Below are 19,001 nucleotides of genomic sequence, written 5' to 3'. Positions count from 1 at the left end.
TTCCCCCTTGCATCTAACAAAACCCGAATTCACGGCAGAAGTAATGCTTTTTTTCTCAGAGAGGGCGTCAGGGGTATGAAAAACAAGCCAGGGAGTGGAAGTCAGACCTTTCCTCTGACTTCTGAGAAGTCCTAAACTCTGCTCTGGCCTAGACCCCGCACCCCAAGGAGTTCCCGAGAACTAAGGAGTGTCTTCCACAATCTCAGAAACTCTGGGCAAAGTCCAGGGTCACCGTGTGATTCAGAGGGTGGAGGTGGTGGTATAAATTATACATTTGCTTTAAAAAAAAAAATCCATAAAAAACACAGTCTCCTGGGCCTGGATTCAGCCATTTATTTGTCTTAGGGACACTGCTTTCTGATAAGCAGCACCAGCACCCTGGTCCCTTAAGCCTTTCCACGTTAACCCGGTCCCCCAAGCGTGTAGCCCCCAAGCCTCCCGCCATCTTGCCCCTTTCCTCACCCTTGCCCTGAAGAGCCTCATCGCTTTCTAAGTCCACGAGCCAGGCTTTGAAATGTCTCTGGATGGTTCTCTTCACTTTCACACTAGCCAGCTGCTATCTCTGTGCACCTGAATTACCACAGCCACCTCCAAGCTGCTTTTCCCGGGTTGCTGTCTCTCTCTTCTCCATCCCCTCATGGGCACCAGATGGATCTGCCTAAAACAGTACACAGGTCACCCACCCCCTGCTTAAAAATACTCCAGTACCGGGTGCCTGGGTGGCTCAGTAGGCTGAGCATCTGAGTTTTGATTTCAGCTTAGGTCATGATCTCAGGGTCGTGAGATCGAGCCCCACTTTGGGCTCCACGCTCAGTGGGGAGTCTGCTTGAGATTCTCTCTCTCCCTCCGCCCCTCCTGCCCCTCGTGTGTTCGCTAAATAAATAAATAAACAAACAAATAAATAAATAAAATCTTAAATACTCCAGTGGTTCCCCTTTAGCAGCAGAATAAAATCATAACATCATAACTCAGGATCCAAACCCTTCCCAACCTGATTCCACCATGCCTCTTCAACCTCAACTGGTTGGTTCTGATCAAACGGGCTCCCCTGTTGTCCGGGGCACACACCAGGTGCATGCCCACCTTGAGGCTGTTCCACCTGCCTGGAATGCTATTCCTTCCTCCTTTCCTTGTAACCAGCCATTCAAGGCTTCTGTCTACGCCCCAGGAAATAGCCACTAGCTCTGTGTAGCTATTGAGCACTTGAAATGTGGCGAGTGACACTAAGGAACTTCATTTTTAAATTTTATTTAATTTTAATTAATTTAAAGACTGATACTCGACTCAGTTAGTGGAAAATATTTAAGTGTGTTTGGAATCTGCTTTTGTGAACCTACTTTTTCAACTCTAAATTTTATGACATCTAAACACAGACCAGGTCTCTCTGATGACAGTTCAGCCTCTGAATTGAAATTGCCACGAATGTAAAGTGCACACTGGGTTTTTAAGACTTTGTACCAAAAAAGAATATAAGATATCTCTTTAATAATCATTGTATCAATTATATGTTGAAATGATATCTGGGGTATATTGGGCTTAATAAACTAGATTGTTAAAATCAATTACATTTTTTTTTTTACTTTTCTAAAGTGGCTACTAGAACATTTAAAATTACATATGTGGATTGCATTTTATTTCTCTTAGGCAGCCATGCTCTAGACTCTAGATCCCTGAAGCAATGATCAGTATAGTTCATTTAAAACTTAGCATATGTGGGCCGCCCCGGGTGGCTCAGTTGGTTAAGTGTTTAACTCTTGATTTTGGCTCAGGTCATGATCTCAGTCAGGGTCATGAGATTGAGTCCCACCCCACCTCCCCACCCCCACCCCCCACCCCCACCCCAGGACTTTGGGCTCTGTGCTCAGCAGGGAGTCTGCTTGAGATTCTCTCTCTCCCTCTGCCCCTCCCCCTGGTTGCTGGAAAGAAAGAAAGAAGAAAGAAAGAAAGAAAGATCTTTTTAAAAAGTGTTAAAAAAAACAGCCTATGCAACTTTGCATTAAAAAAAAAATCTTTATATAAAAAAATCCTTTTAACAGCTTTTAACCCCCAATGCCTCACAGCAAACGCTACTATTATCTGACAGCACTTTGGGGCCAGGTACTTTGCTACGTGCTTTACATATGTTATGACACTTAATCCTCCAGCAACCCAGGGAGGTGTGGGCATAATTGGCTCCATTTTTCAGATAAGGAAAATGAAGCTCAGAGAGTTTAGGTGGTTCATGCCAGGATCCTGATGATAGATACAAGAGATAGCAGAGCTGGGATTTGGACCCACCCCTGCCCAATTCTCGCTGATGTTCTTGGTGACCCCAGCTCATGCCTGATGAGAATGGGCACCCACTAAGTATATGCTGTTGTTCAAGTTCAAGTTTCTCATGACACACAGACAAACTCCACTGTCCTGCTTGCCCCCACTATGAGCAGGCTACTTGACTGACATCCAACATGTGATGATGTGTCCCAATCACCCCACCCCACACACGCCCTCCAGCTAGCTCAAGTCACTCAGTAACCCATATTGTGATATTATCTAGCCATTCCAAGTTAGCGCAGTGGGTAGCAAGGTCCAGGTCCTTGGTTCGGACAAGTCGGTCTGAGCCAGAATTTATCCTCCCTACTCCCTGTATAGATCCCTCCAGTCCTAGAGGGCTGCAAATCCAGCGGGCCACCCTCGGAAATGCAGGAAAGCAACTTGGAAGTAGGCAGATTGTTGCATACTCATTTGAATTACATACATTTAGCAAGCCATTAGGATATGACATGCTAGATGTTGAAGATACAAAATAAATTAGCTGTGGGGCACCTGGGTGGCTCAGTCGTTAAGCGTCTGCCTTCGGCTCAGGTCATGATCCCAGAGTCCTGGGATCGAGCCCCGCATCGGGCTCCCTGCTCAGCGGGAAGCCTGCTTCTCCCTCTTCCACTCCCCCTGCTTGTGTTCCCTCTCTCGCTGTGTCTCTCTCTGTCAAATAAATAAATAAAATCTTAAAAAAAAAAAAATAAGTTAGCTGTGTCCCTTGCCTCAAAGGGCTCGCAGTCTTGAGCAATAGGTGAGGGAGGGACAATTACAGCTTAGTGTCACCTGGGCTGTGATGGGAGGAAACAAAGATGCTGTAGGACCAAAGGGGCCAGATACTTCCTTTGAACAAAACTGGGGAGGGAAAGAGGGGAAGGAAGGGGTGGGAGGAGTGAGGAAGAAAGGGTAGGGCAGATGGAGGGCGGGCACAAAAGGAGGGGAAGCCCGAAGAAAAGGAGCTGGGGAAAGAAGGATGGGAGATACGGGAAGATAGTCAGTCTGGAAACCCAAATGGGGAGAACTTCCGGTGTTTTTCACCACTGCTGGCCAAACTAGAAACGTGGCTGGTACTGTTAGGAAGGGCATGAAATTTACCAAGAGAGTAATTTGTCAAAAAAAACACATCTCCCTAAGAAAATGCTATTATTCCATGACAGGGTTATACGGGGGGTTGGACAGAAGGCTTTTCAGAAACATTTCCTAGCTGGCTGTCAATGAAGTGCCCACCATTACTATTTGCTCCCTAATTTATGGAGAAGGTTAAATAACTACGAATAGGGACGTGGAGGAGCAAATCTTTTGGAGACCCAAGACAGAAATGGAGGTCTATATAGTTCCTTCAGATTTTCCATCAGAACTCATTGCGCCTTCTCCCTGTGAGTCTGTTGGGTCAAATATGTTTGTTCCAGGAGAAGTTAAATAGCCCCCAATCCCAATTCCTTAACTGTTGTAACAAATTAGCAGAGACTCTGTGTGATTCTTAGAGAGAAAACTGCCCAAGGCAATAGGTGTTAATCTTTCTAAATCTGAGCACCTAGCCCTTTCTGCCCTCCAAAATACAGAGTTCCTAAATTACAGAGGATGAGCTTTGCCTTAAGGGCATCACCCTCTGCATCCCGCCTGGGGCAGTTGTGCACAGCTCCCTCTCCTCTTGGAGCTGGGTTTAACTTCTAGGCGGTAACTTCCTTTGCTTTCCCTGAGGACCTTAGCAGAAATCCAGGGTGAAGGAACAACTGAGGAACGGTCCCAAACGCATTCATTATGTATCTCCTGTAAAGCACTCGTTGATTTCTTGTCCAGAGCGGCCTTGGGAAGGGCAGTAATGACCCTGAAATTGAGCAGGCTTCTACCAGAGGGGCATAAAAGTCCCCAGCCAAGGACTGGCTCAGGAATGACTTAAATGCAGTGTTTCAGCCATTATCCCCACTGGGATCCACTTCAAGAGCCCATGAAATTGACCATTTCTGAGGTTTAATTTAGGTCCCGTGGCTGTAAGATGGGGGCAATTTAGATATGATCTCATTATATCCCCCCAGATCTCATTATATGTCCCCCCGCACCACGGGTGTGCCCATCCTTAGGCCCACGGGCTGTCCAGGGGTGTCTGTTGGTGGAGGTGTGATCAGTGCATGGGCTTGTGGGCAGAGGTACGCACATGTATGTCCACGAGGCATCCCTCATTATCCATAACTTTCATGACATAGACAGCAGTTCATCAATTGGACATCTAAACACTTTGGCAGAAGGAAATACGGTGACATTGACCAAAAGCCTGCTCTCTCATTTTATATAACTCCTCCCAAAACCTCTAAGATGATTATATCCATTTTACAGATTGGGAAAAAAAGCCCATGTTCTTAATGCACTATGTCAACATTTCCACTTGAACCTCTGCTCTCTGACCTGATTCCTTACACTCCCAGTACTGATGAGAACTAATAAATCCTGCCCCTCTTCAGAGACCAAATGTGGGGGACAACCCCTCATATACGTATTTTCTCATTGTTGTATTGGATTCTTTTGACCAGAAAGAGATCCTGCTGGGGGGACACATCAGATGCTATGGATGAACCTAAGTAGAAGAGATACCTTTAAACTCAGAAGGAAGAGCTCAGGAAAGATCAGGAGACCCTTCTGACCAGGAAAATATTCCTAAACCTTCAAAGCATTCTTAAAGAAGTTTCGATGCTCCTTCCTCCAACAGTCTAAAACTGAAACTCTCATGTATGGACCGAGACTGAGGGCATTTGTTCTATAATTTAAATCATCGGGACAGATCTTTATGTATAAATGCCGCCATTTTACAGACATGAAGGGCAAGGCTCAACTATGTTGAGTTCTCACCAAGTTCCTGCACCCACACTACATTCACTCTCTGGGAAACTAGGAAAATGACCAGCAAACAGTCTGATATGCTTGCACTAAGTGCAAAATTGCTTGACACAAAATTGCTTGGCAAGGGGAGCAGCTTCTGCTTGCTTTTATTTCTCCACCCCTCCCCCCCAGGCAGGGCAGGCCTGGCATCACCCTCCCACAGCCAGGAGAAAGCTAATTATGAAAGCAAGAGACAGGGACCTCGGTGACAGTGCTTCAGCTTCTAGACCTTTGGTTCTGTGATTCTGACTCAGCAGCTGCCTTTCCCTGAATCCTGCCATGAGCTAGCCCTGCTTTTCCTTAGCGGCTGACACAGGAGTTTGGAGACGGAGGTGCCAGGTGACATTATTTGCTTCAGGAGTCAGGCTCCCTGCACTCCAGTGTCCTGAGTGAAAGAAAACTGCTTCCACCCGGTTGGGAGCAGAGGATGTTAAGATGCAGGAAGAAATTAAAAGACTTCGCAGCCTTCAGTCTCTCTGGAGAAACAGAATTAGCGTTCAAGATACCTGTTTCTGGCAAGGGGCAGTCCATTTATAGGCAATAAAACTAAAAAGTATTCCTCATCTTTAAAAGCTCTGAGGGGGGGCGCCTGGGTGGCTCAGTTGGTTAAGCGACTGCCTTCGGCTCAGGTCATGATCCTGGAGTCCCTGGATCGAGTCCCGCATTGGGCTCCCTGCTCGGCGGGGAGTCTGCTTCTCCCTCTTACCCTCCCCCCTCTCATGTGCTCTCTCTCTCCTCTCATCCTCTCTCTCAAATAAATAAATAAAATCTTTAAAAAAAATAAAAATAAAAAAATTAAAAAAAATAAAAGCTCTGAGGGGAACTAAAGGAGAGGGACTGAGCAGGATGTTTTGAGTTTCTCAGAAAGAATCTCAGATTTACAGGCAAAGCTTTTTGTTAGTGTCGTATAAATAGACTGCCCATAAATGAGTCCGAGGCAGTCAGCAAGGTGTAAGGGTTTGTATGGGTGCTGGCATGTGTCTTGAAGACAGCGCAGGCTTCTGACTTCAGATAAGCCCAGTGAGGTCAAAGCTGGCTAACAGTAGCTCATGGATCTTTCTCGGAGGCTGAGAAAAATACAACCAGTAATTAAAGTCATGTTTTCCATTAATAACAACAACAACAAAAAACCCCACCAACAACGCAGTTCCACATGCCTCGTTTCATACAAAACTTTCCACATGAGAGGCAAATTTCATCACACAAAAAAGATGCCTCTTCATATCTAACTCACGCTAAGGGAACGTCTGGGGTTTATGGATCATGTAAATATTGCCATAAGCTTGGCTCCTCTTTCGAATTTCTACATAGGCCACTTGGAACATTTGACAAACCAGAGGCTGAGCTCAAAGTATGGAACATCTTAGCAAAATCAGCCTAAGAGCTAGTGAACTTCAAGATGACAATCAGCTGCGAAGGGGCTGGAGAAATCAACCGACCGACCGACCGACGGACCGACCAACCAGAATATTGGACTCTGTGGTGCCTCATGGTTAAGCACAGTTAGTTAGCTACTTGTTTCTTAAGTCTGAACTTAATCCAGCTGGACATTCGGGGTACTAGGGCAATTGTGGCCCATTAGAAGGAGCACTGGATTCAGAGTCAAAAGAGGGGGGCTCCTGGTTCTGGCTCTGCAACTGGCCAGGCTGAATGAGGCTTAGAGTGTGTCACTTGACTTTTCTTCCCGTCAGCCTCCCAGTATGAGACAGGAGGTGAGTGAGGGTGATACTGGGTGTTCTTAGTCAGGCTATTGTGAGCAGAGAATGAGATAAAGTGGGTCAAAGTGCTTTGGGGCGTTTAAAACATTGCACATGTAAGGGATTTGTGTCATGGGAGGGCTAGGGAATCCCCTTCCTTTTCTAGGATGGGAAGGGAAGATATGGAAAATCCATGCCTGTTTTATGTGTAAGAAAGGATTAGAATCCGGGCGCCTGGGTGGCTCAGTCGTTAAGCGTCTGCCTTCGGCTCAGGTCATGATCCCAGGGTCCTGGGATCGAGTCCCACATAGGGCTCCCTGCTCGGCAGGAAGCCTGCTTCTTGCTCTCCCACTCCCCCTGCTTGTGTTCCTGCTCTTGCTATCTCTCTCTCTGTCAAATAAATAAATAAAATCTTTAAAAAAAAAAAGAAAGGATTAGAATCCACCTATTTTATATTACTGAGGAGGCAAAATGGAGTCTTATGCAAGAATGTTGGATGTGTTGTCATTCTTAGAAAATTAGCACAAGGTTTAACCATCGGGTAATGTGACTGCTTTTTAAATAAACATACTTAAATGGGTGGTGTCCTATCCTGAGTGGTGAATAGTCACCTGGACAGGGGAATCACTTACTTAAATTGTATTTTCCATCATTCAAAAAAAAATTTTTTTTTAACTCCTCTTTTGGAATTGTTCCTAGAGCCTCTGGCATATTCTTTTGAATATGTCTGAGGGTGCCAAATTCTTGTCCTTTTTGGATAATAGCATTTTGTAAATAGCCTAAAGTTATTTGGCATGAAGTTTGGTAAATGAGCTAAATAATACCATTTTTTTTTTATTGTAAAAAAGCTGTGACTATAAGATAGGAAGCCTATCTTTCAGTTTCAACAGAAGAGTGGCAAGTGGTTCGTTTCAAGAATTGCCAGTATTGCTGGAAAGGGCTTGTATCCTTCCCGAAGTGACCACGTCAGAGAAGAAAAGCCACTGGGAAATGTGTTGTACATTTTTAGTTACACCTTCACTATTTATCTTGCAAGGCTGTTTGCCACCAGACGTTGGGTTTCCAGAAAGAATAGAGCATAGCACCTAATCAACCATTCGATCATTTTATCACAGCTCCTCAGGGCATTTGAATCCCTCATTTGCATATGGATCAACTGGCTAGCAACAAGACAGATGTTTCCAAAAAATTAACATCTGGCTCTACTGGAAATAGAGCCTCCAGCAGATTCAGTTCTAACCAGTAGACTCTGTACTCCCTTAAAAAGTTTGGATTTTCTTTTTCAGTTATGAAACAATCTACCTGGAAATTAAAATATCATTAATTTCATTACACTGTAATGTGAAGCAGCTGCTAGAGTAGATTTGCTTTTGGTGCAGATAACTTATGTTGTCATTTTAAAATGAACACAATAGGGGTGCCTCGGTGGCTCAGTCTAAGCCGCTGCCTTCAGCTCAGGTCACGATCCCAGGGTCCTGGGATCAAGTCCCGCATTGGGCTTCCTGCTCAGCGGGAAGCCTGCTTCTCCCTCTCCCTCCGCCTGCCTCTCTGCCTACTTGTGCTCTCTCTCTGTCTCTCTGTCAAATAAATAAATAAAATCTAAAAATATAAAATAAAATAAACACAACCACATGTTCATTCATTGGTTATTGGACACTGTGGGTGCTTCACTGTTAAATGATGTCTTTTCTTTTATAGAAAATACTATTTTCCCCACCTCATTTTTTTTTTTATTGTGGTAAAATTCACATAACATCAAATTCATCATTTGACCACGTTAAAGTGTACAGTTCAGAGCATTTAGTACATTCACAATGTTCTGCAACCATCACAATGTCTAGTTCCTAAACATTTTCATCACCCCACAAGGAAACCCTGTGCCCATAAGCACAGGAGCTGTTACTATGGGTTTGTCTGTTCTGGACATTTCCTATAAATGGAATCTTACAATATGTGGCCTTTTGTGACTGGCTTCTTCCACTTAGCATAATGTCTTCAGGGTTCGTCCATATTATAGCATCTGTCCATCAGTATTCCATTTCTTTTTATGGCTGAATAATTCCATTGTGTGGATATACTACATTTTGTTTATCCATTCATCCATTGATGGATATATGGGGTGTTCTCATCTTTTCGCTATTCTGAATGGTGCTGCCATGAACATGGGTATACAATTTTTGGTCTGAATACCTGTTTTCAATTATTTTTGATATATACCTAGGAGTAGAATTGCTGGCTCATACGGCAGTTCTATGTTTAACTTTCTGAGGAACCCCCAAACCTCTAACTCACTTTTATGCTTATAACTTCAAGGTGGCTTGATTAACAGAAGCAGTTGGACTGCTCTAGCCAAACCTCAGGCTGGGCCCAACGGTGTCTATTTTTCAGTAACACCGACTAGAGCAGCTAGGCTTGATCTGAGCCAACCTTGTTCCAACACAGGGTTACAGGCAGGGCTCTGAAGAGCTTTCTCTGCTGCTCTGCGTGTCCCAACATGAACTGGCTGGGCAGGAATACCTTCCTGCCTCCTAGGCACCCTTGGTTCTCCATTATGCTGCACTTTTGGAAAAAGAAAAAAAAAAAAATGTTCACTACCTAACTTAAAGGCTTCCCTCCTGATTGTGCAGAAGAGTTCAGATCAGCATCTGGAGTCCATGTAGAAATGGCGCATGGGTGGGGGCCAAACCCGCTCCCCTGTTGAGAGCACAGGTTGGAGAACAGGGCCTCCTGAACACAGCTGAGACGCTAGAGAGATTTTCCATCCAGGGTCAGGCTTTTACCATCCATTTTGCATGAAGGCACCACCCCGTGATTCTGACCCTATCAATCCATAGATACTAGAGTTTTACCTACCCTACTTTGTGTATTGTAGATTGTCCACCCTCTGGGTTTGGCCAGGACAACAGGAGATAATCCTACCATAGCCATTGTTTACTGCAGCCTAGTTACTGAGTCATGAGACTTCTCAGCCATTAAGCCAACCTGACAGTAGACTGGCACTGATTTTTTTAATTTAAACCTGTCATGGGCCAACTCAGAGTGCTGACCTCTTACCTCAACTCCCCAACACATAAGTAGCTTCGAGCCACAGAGCCCCAAATCAAGCAGCACTACCGTTGCACTGCCCAGAAGAGAGACAAACCAAACCGGCTGTTTCCACTTACAACTAAATACTGAGAATAAAGAAGTTGGCTTCTGGGGTCCTTGCTACGTAGGTTACCAACGCACCTGTCACTTGTCGCTTGTCCCCTACCAGCCCTTTCAGGTATCCCAGCCTGAATCTGCTCTTAGGACAGAAAAAAGTCCCTTGGCTGTTCATATCCTCTGTAATCTGGCAGGAAGCCGAAAATTTGCCTGCTCCGGTCCTCGGTCTGTTTGCTTATCTGCTTCCTTGTAGGGAAGAGTCAGCTTCACAGTGTCCGGTTTAGGGGGATTTTCACCATGACCTCACCCTCCACAGCCACCATCCATCCACTGACTTCAATGCGACAACTCGGGTGGGAATCCACATTAATGAGACATTAACAACCCCTCCTCGCACGTCTCAGATTAACATCAACTCCAGTTTCCTCCCCTGAAAGGAGAGTCTTTTGCAGGGTCTGGGAATGCCAAAAAGAGTTGGGGGCGGAGGACTGATGATGTCTGGGTATCACTCCGGGCTTGGGAGAGCAGGATGTCAAAGAAACCACCTAAGAAAATGCACTAAAACCTTCCAGACTCGCGCCCGCGGTCTGAATAACGCTTGAGCCAAGGGCCTCGAAATTAGGCGCGCGAACGGTGACAGCAGGCGGCGGGCACGTCACCCAGGAGTAAGAGCGTTGAGAGCGGTAGGAAAGCCCAAAGAGCAGTGCCTTGGACCTGGTCTCGGGCCTCCAGGGTTCCGGGAAGTAGTCATCTGCCCGTCAGTGGGAGCAGCTAATTAAAGGGAAACAGAAAGTCGGGCTCCGCCAGCGCGCGCCCGGACCGCCCGGAGACCACGTGACCATTCCCAGCTGGACCGCCCCCCGCCCCCCAAGCCCCGCGCGCGCGCGCGCCGGGCGGCGGCCGCCGGCGCCCGGACTAGAGCGTGACTCGTGGAAACCCGGGAGGCTGGAAAGCGGCCCCGGCGTGCGTGCGCGTTCCCGGGAGGCGGCGGGCGCGCGCACGCCCGGGGGCCACCGCCCCTCCTGGGCCCGCCCTCCTTCCCTCCCTCCCTGGCTCGCCCGGCCCGCCCTGCCCGGCCCGCCCTGCGAGTCACCTCTCTGGTTCCCTCCCTCCGCGGGCGCGCTCGGGCCGCCGCAGCGCTCCCCGCCCTCGAGCCTCGTTGCAGGAGCCGCCCGCCGCCCGAGGAGGAGGTGGAGGGAGCCGGAGGGGCCCGCCGAGGCGGCGGCGGCGGCGGCAAGATGGCGGACTTCCTGCCGTCGCGGTCCGTGCTGTCCGTGTGTTTCCCCGGCTGCGTGCTGACGAGCGGCGAGGCCGAGCAGCAGCGCAAGTCCAAGGAGATCGACAAATGCCTGTCCCGGGAGAAGACCTACGTGAAGCGGCTCGTGAAGATCCTGCTGCTGGGTGCGGGCGAGAGCGGCAAGTCCACCTTCCTGAAGCAGATGCGGATCATCCACGGGCAGGACTTCGACCAGCGCGCGCGCGAGGAGTTCCGCCCCACCATCTACAGCAACGTGATTAAAGGTGCCGGGCGGGGGTCGCAGCGGAGACCGCGGGCCCGAGCCGGGGCGTGGGGGCGGGGGGGGGCGGAGGCGGCCGGCGCGGGGCCGGGCACCGCCCTCGTTCGCTCCTGTCCCTGGCAAGAGGACCCGGCCCGGCGGGCGGGAGGGCGGGAAGGGGGCGCGCCCCGGGCGGCGGTCCTGCTTGCGCGGGGTGCCCTCTCCCCGTAGGGGAAAGGATGCCCGGGGGCGCCCCACTTTCCCCCTTGCCGTTTGAGTGGGGGTCAGGGCTGGCCCCTCATACCCCCCGTCGCCACTGGCCTCGTCCCCTCCGAGAGGGAAGTGAGGCGAGCCGGGCTTCTCGGGGTGCTACGTGACCGCGCCTGCCTTCCTCCAGACGAGGCCAGAAGATCTGAGAGCTGATCCCGCACCCACACCCCCATCCGCCGCCCCGGCGCTGCCTGCCCAACCTCGCCGCCCCGGGTGGGTGACCCGAGTCACATGGGGTCCGGGCTGCTCCCAACTCCTTGCTTCTTTGGCCGCCTCCTAAGCAAGGGAGTTATGGAACCGTCTCAGTAAGGAAACTTTTGCCTGAGACTTGTCAAGGGCGAAGGGTGACAGTTCCTGGGCCCTTTTGGGCAAGGATATGCAACTTCAGGGAGTCCTGTGTTCTGTGCTGGCATCAGGAAAGAGTAGACCCATACAGTTGGTCTGAAAAAATTAGCATCAGTGGTTTTTCGCCCCATTGTCACGGTTGGGCAGGATGTTTTGCCTATAATCACTATGCAACACGTTCCTCTCTCCGTTTGGCTTAATAACTGGGGTGGGGTGGGGTACCACCACTTGCTCTACTATTTAAATGAAATCGTGTGTTGGTGTGAAGAATCTTTGGCCTAAAAAGTGATGCGGATCGTATACAGGTTGAGTCGGTGAATCACTGCTGGCTTGGATCGTAGGCTCTGCTTCTACTTGACGGTGTTTTTTTTAAAATTAAACTGTTTGTAAGTAGAAAATACAAAAATAATTTTATTTCTGGGCTTTCAGAGAATTGGAGAAGATGGGTCTTATTTCAGTGACGGTTACGTTCATTTTTCTTAGTATCAACCATTTTCTAATTTATAAAAGGCATTTTGGCAAATTGGAGATACAGTGCCTGGTACTTCAGGTGCATCAGGAAACCACCATCTGGGTAGCAGTTGTCCAGGGGTTTGCTACGGATTTCAGTAGATTTGCAAGCAGGGTTTCTTTAACGGGGATTTTTTTGTTCAGGAAGTTCTTAAGCAACTCCTTCTCATCACTTTTTTTTGCTCCCAGGATTGAGTTGAGGAAAAGTACCCCCCCCCCCCCCGCCGCCAGGGTGGGGCTCCTGGGGTAATGAGGGGAGAAGAGCATTAGGCCAGGGGCTCACAGATCACAGCCAGCCAGCTCTGAGCCCTGGCACTGCTACAGTTAAGCTGTATAAAACAGTGTATTTATCCCATCTTACTGTTTAGCACAAAACTAATTAAGGTCTCTTTCAAGGCTTAGGGCTCCGCCTTGCCAGTCCTTAATTGAAGGTACCTTTGTATCGTGATGCAGCTGAACTTAAGGAATTATGTCAATGAATAGAGTCAGCATGTTAACTGATTGTGAGCCAGGTAAACACCTGGTCCTTATTGTGCACTGTGTCCAAAGTGAGACTTACTTTGAACACTGGTTATGAGATGAAATAAGTCACTAGACATCTACCTTTTTGAGTTGGCATGATCAGAAGATTGACAGCAAAACATCCAGACAATTGCCTGAATAGTCATGTGACTGTTAATTAAGATGGACCAAAGGTAACAGTTTAGTGATTAGAGATCCTGGGTTTGAATTCATCTCTGTGAGTTGAATTCTCTGTTTCTATACACTTTTTGCAGTTGCTCTTCCTCCCTGTTAGGGAAGTCTAAGGCTTTCCTGTGACTACACTGATTTGAAGCTTGGTTTGGGAGTTTTTGAGTTTTGAATGTGTTCTTAGAAGACTTGGTGTTGGGGCGCCGGGGTGGTTTAGTTGGTTAAGTCTCTGACTCGTGATTTTCTTGGCTCAGGTCATGATCTCAAGGTTGTGAGATCCAGCCCTGAGTCAGGCTCCACATTCAGCTTGGAGTCTGCTTGGGATTCTCCCCCCGCCCTTGCCCCTCTACTCCCTTGTGCGATCTCTCTCAAATAAATAAAATCTTTATTTATTTATTATTTTTTTTAAGATTTTATTTATTTGACAGAGAGAGACACAGCGAGAGAGGGAACACAAGCAGGGGCAGTGGGAGAGGGAGAAGCAGGCTTCCCGCCGAGCAGGGAGCCCGACGCGGGGCTCGATCCTAGGACCTGAGCCGAAGGCAGACGCTCAACGACTGAGCCACCCAGGTGCCCCATAAATAAAATCTTTAAAAAAAAAAAAAAACACTTGGTGTTGGGGTAAAGCTGGATGCTCAGGGAACAAACGAACTCAGAGTGATAATGTTTGACTCTTGGCATTTCATAAATGTCTTTTTGAGGGGCTCAGAAAATCTTAGCTATAGCTGTTTTTCCAGAGCCTGGACATTGGCCTGTGCGGTGTGATTTTTTTTTTTCCTTCACTGGTGTTGTTTCTCTTGTGACTACCTTCTATTAAAAGTTTATAGAAAGTTATTTTATAAATTAAAACACGTTAAAATCCTTCAGAAAGAGCAATTGTGTTAATAATATTTGCTTTTCAAGGCTCTAATTTTATGACTGTGAACAAGTGTTAGTTTTTTTAAGCTCTGAGAAGTTATGGGTGTTTGTTTCTATGTTGGTCTCCAGTTTTGGAGGAGGTGGGCCTGGAGTAGTTCAGAAGCTTCAGAAAATAATTCGGGAATAGAATCAATGAGAATATCTAATGGCTCCTAGCACACCTTTCTCTTTCTTTTTAAACAAAGGTATGAGGGTGCTGGTAGATGCTCGAGAGAAGCTTCATATTCCGTGGGGAGATAACTCAAACCAAGTCAACGGAGACAAGATGATGGCGTTTGACACCCGGTCCCCCATGGCGTCCCAAGGAATGGTGGAAACTCGAGTTTTTTTGCAATATCTCCCTGTTATAAGAGCATTATGGGCAGACAGTGGTATACAGAATGCCTATGACCGGCGTCGAGAATTTCAACTGGTAAGAGATTTGTTCTTTTACATTGTTGTCATTTTATTTTAAGGACATTTTCCAGTAGCTGATTCTAACATACCTTTTTTCACTGACTTCCACATTAAAATGTATCTGTCCAGAATTTTAGCCTCAGAAATTTGGATTGCTGTATAGATGAGCTTCTTACTGAAGCAAGATAAAAATAAGGTAAACCCCTTAGATTTGGTGAAACAGTTATGTTTAATTGGTCATTTTTCCTTTTTGTAAGTAAGATGTTAGTGATTTTCTTAGGTACTTTCTTCTAATTTTATTCTACTTTTGAAAATAATTTCCCCTCAGTTGCAGCAACGATATTCATCCTTCTAAAAAATTGATCCTTTACTCTCAGGCTGAGAGCTCAGTAACTGCACCTAGTTGTTCAGATGTGTCATTTATATAGTCTTTTGAGGTACTCATTTTATGATACAGATTAATTTATAAAGAGATTAAAGTCCTTGATAACATTTAAGTCATTCTTGCATTCTGTGTGTGTGTTTTTCTAAGGTTTCTAAGCACATTTTATAAAACGTTTCTTCTTTAAAAACAAAATAATCTTAGAGTACCGTAATTTGTAGCCATTACACAGCACTGTAGAGAAGGTGGGGAAAAAAAGATCTGATCTAGGTTAAAGATACATGAATAGTGATTGAAATCGGTTTTTTTTAAATCAAATGTTTTGCATGAATGCTTTGATTGTATTTTGGGTTTCTTTTTGCTGAAGACCGGAAAGATCCCAGGAATGATAACAATCTACCCTGTATGCAATTTGGAGGTAGTTCAGTTTTGAAGTGTTTTACTGTAATATGATCCCAAAGAAAGTGACAGTTGAAAGTAAAACTGCTTAGAAAGTTGTTTGATGATGTCACTGGCATTAAAGTGATCCACATTTATGGGTGTGGCTACAAAATGGTACACAGCCAGCAGTCGTTGCCGTTGCAGTTTGTACTCAGAAACAGTCTTGGCTATTAAAAGTTCTAGCAACGTGTTCATGACAGCTTTTTATAAAACCGGTTTTGAATCTTTACTTTGAATTATGGCTCTGACGGGCACCATACAAATGTAGCACTTGATTGGTACTGTCTTGTATAGTTCTCCTCTTTGGTGTGTCTTGTTAAGTAATTTGTCCATGAATGAAAGGCAAAGACTATCTCATGTTATTAAAATTGAGTTGCTGGCAGCATTATATATTGATAATTAGGAATTTAACTTGACAAGTGACCTCTGTCCAATTCTCAGACTTCTGGTTGATTTTTGTCCTTTGGTCAGTATTTCTTATTTTACAGCTGATAGTTCCTCCACACACCGCTTCTTGTCTCTCGTCACCCTCCCTTTTGTTTTTAAGTGCTGCTTATTCTCCTTTCTTCTTAATTCATTTTCTTGACAAACCACACTTTCCACTCTAAGGTTTCTCAGGACGTTATTCATCCTTCCAGGTCAGGGGAGAAACATCCATCTGCAAAAGCATACGGTTCGTATTGATTGGATGAATAAATAAACAGATGTACTTTAAGGTTTCTGTAGGAAAGTCCTGTAAGTCCATTTAATTGAAGTTGGGCCTCACTGACACTTGAATTTGGACATTTACATCCTAACAGTTTTGTATCAAGACTGTCATGTCATCGTAGTGAAGAAAGCATTCCTGAGTATTTGCCATTAAGAACAAATAGCCAAAACCAGAGTGAGGACCGGCATGTTCTTGACTTGACCCAGCTGATGCTTTAGGAGCAAAGAAGGTTTTGAGCGCAAGGAGAGACAAGTTCCAGAAATACTTTTCCTCATAAAAAGTAGGGGCAGAAGAAAAGAGGAACAGGGAGAGATGTAATTTTAAACTCCTGGAGGACAGGAATTTTTTTCCTGTGTGTATCCTTGGCATTGTTAATGGTGCCTGTCACATACAGAAGGAATTCAGGTGTTACAATGAATTGATGACTCTGTGCTTTTGGATGCTGTGTGGGCTTGGCACAGTGTTAGACACTGAAAAGGCACCTGGCTCATTTAAAATTTTCCTCACGGTCCTCTTCAATTCCTTTTCTTCTCTACACACAGCAAATTCCCAAGTCCTGTCTTTCCCACCCTTGACAAATCTCTTGCATCCACTGCCTCCTTCCCCCCTTTCCATTAATGTGTTAGTAGCTCTTGCTTGGACTCCCAGGTAATCTTGTTCAAACACCACATGGGTTTGTTCAAAAAGCTATGCTTATTCTCCATTACCTCCAGAACAGAGTTCAACCTCTTTATTTGAGTCAAGACTACCTCACTTACCTACAATTCCAATAATGTATTCGTTAGACTGCTTCACACACCCGATAGCCTCTCAGTTTCCACATACCCTGATTCTCTGCTTCTGTGGCTGTCTTTAGAGGGTCTCTCTGTCAGGGTTTTTCATTACTCTATTCAGTAGGTCCTATCCTTACCTTAGAAGAATGGTAATCACATTTCAATGTGACTAAATGTGGTCCATGGATCCCTTGCATCAGATTCACTGGAATGCTTGTTTAATACAAAAACAAGCGGAGTTCCAGACTCTCATCACAAGAGGATCTGATTCAGGAATCTGGGATGGGACCCAGTGCTGTGTATTTGTAACAGATAGTCATCGATGATTTGGATGAATTTGCTCCTCAGCCTCTCTGAGGGACAGTGCCTTAGGGTCGGAGCTTTCTCCAGCTCTCCCGGCTGGAATGTGGCTCCCTGCCTGTGCTCCTTGCTGGGCTTGCTTCTGGCCCTCCTTTGGTCACCTGTACTCCACTTGTTTGCACTTGTGTTTGGTTCTCCCACTAAAGTAGAAGCTCCGTTGATATGCCTTGTTTGTCTTTTTCTCGCTCACTAGCATAAGCCTGACACTTTATTTCCTCATTTTTTAGACACTCTGAATTATAAGGTTCTTCTAGAAAAAAAGAAACATTCCACATTAAGTGTCTTCTGGGAAATAGGAATCATTTCTGTATGCTAGTTTGTTAATTTTCTAGGAGATGGGAAGTCCTTGTATTACAGTCATAATTCTTTTTATGTTTAACAGTGTACATTCTTGAATCTTGGATAGAAAAAGTAAAACCATCAGGGGGAAAAGAGAAGAGTTAGCAGATAAATAAAGTTCGTCGTTTTTTGTTTCAACTAAGGATTGATTATTAACTTTATTAATGCAGACTGAAATGCAAAAAACAAGTGGGAACAGTTTTTAAGCCTTCTTATGGCTTTTTTTGCTTAAGATGAACAACTGCCTTACAATCAGTCCTCGGGGCAAAAGGGATAGGGTCGTAGTATCACAGCGTAGGTTTCATTGTGAGCCATTCATTTGTTAGTAATAACTTCGCGTACAAACATGAATGTTTTCTTTTCCAAGTTCCCAAAGGCAAACATTTCCTTTTCTGGTTAGTTTCATTATGGGTAAGCTAAATAGTTTACTGTGGAAAAAGAAAAATCTAAGATTTACACTGCTCTTCTAGCTTTTAAGGTACCTTTCTAATTCTTGTAAACGAGTTCACAGGATAATACATACTCAGAAGCGGTCTCTTTTCGTACTGGATTAAATATTTGTGATGCTGAGCTTTAGCTGTGTGTACGTTCACAGTGGCCTGCCACTCCACAAAGGAGACACCCACTCTGGAAAACCTTATGTGACTGTGGTTGGGGAATTTGGTGATTTCGATGACTAGAGATGGGAGTCAGGGCTTGGCTGGAAAGTGATACAACTGCAGATACAGAGCAGAACTAGCAAAATGGCCAGGAATCACTGTCAGTTAATTTTTTGGGATGTTTAATATACAGTTAGTTTTTCAGAAATAGAAGCAACGTTAACAGGACTGGTTAAATAGGATAGGAAAGTTTGTGACTGGGAGGGACACTCCAGAGCTTCCTAGTTTCTATAAACACTTTAACTTGTCAGCGTTAATACAACTTCCTGTAATGACCAGTCTTTCTTTGCAGTGCCTGAAACCAAAGTTATTTTCATTGTTATCGTGGTACCTTTAGTTAGATTTAATTTTTCTTATTCAAGTAGTACAGTTTGTGCTGGATGATCGCTACACTTCTCCAAGCTGATGAGGTAGTTTATCCATTAAGACAGAGCTGCTCTCAGTCTGGGCAACAGAGTAACTATTTAGCCTCATTCATTGACCTATAAAGAGCTGAGCACTAAGTAAAATAGGAACTTCAGTGTGGACTGAAATATTTATTTCTTTATTTGTCCTGCAAAATAGATTTGAAATGGGGCGCCTGGGTGGCTCAGGCGTTAAGCGTCTGCCTTCAGCTCAGGTCATGAACCCAGGGTCCTGGGATCGAGCCCCGCGTCGGGCTCCCTGCTCCGTGGGAAGCCTGCTTCTCCCTCTCCCACTCCCA

At 45.6% G+C, this 19,001-nt stretch overlaps 1 protein-coding gene across 1 annotated transcript; it reads left to right on the top strand.

Moving 5' to 3' along the window:
• Nucleotides 1-11,120: 11,120 nt before the first annotated feature.
• LOC145717296 (guanine nucleotide-binding protein subunit alpha-13) lies at nucleotides 11,121-18,067 on the top strand. The gene is made up of 2 exons (XM_081804639.1): nucleotides 11,121-11,531; nucleotides 14,425-18,067. Exons 1-2 carry the CDS (start codon nucleotides 11,249-11,251, stop codon nucleotides 14,691-14,693), a joined length of 552 nt encoding a protein of 183 aa, XP_081660765.1. The 5' UTR covers nucleotides 11,121-11,248; the 3' UTR covers nucleotides 14,694-18,067.
• The last annotated feature ends 934 nt before the right edge of the window (nucleotides 18,068-19,001 follow it).

The sequence above is a fragment of the Leptonychotes weddellii genome, chromosome 15 (genome assembly GCF_054177405.1).
Source record: "Leptonychotes weddellii isolate Sample4059 chromosome 15, ASM5417740v2, whole genome shotgun sequence".
Classification (NCBI taxonomy): domain Eukaryota; kingdom Metazoa; phylum Chordata; class Mammalia; order Carnivora; family Phocidae; genus Leptonychotes; species Leptonychotes weddellii.
This window is presented reverse-complemented; position numbering and strand designations above follow the sequence as displayed.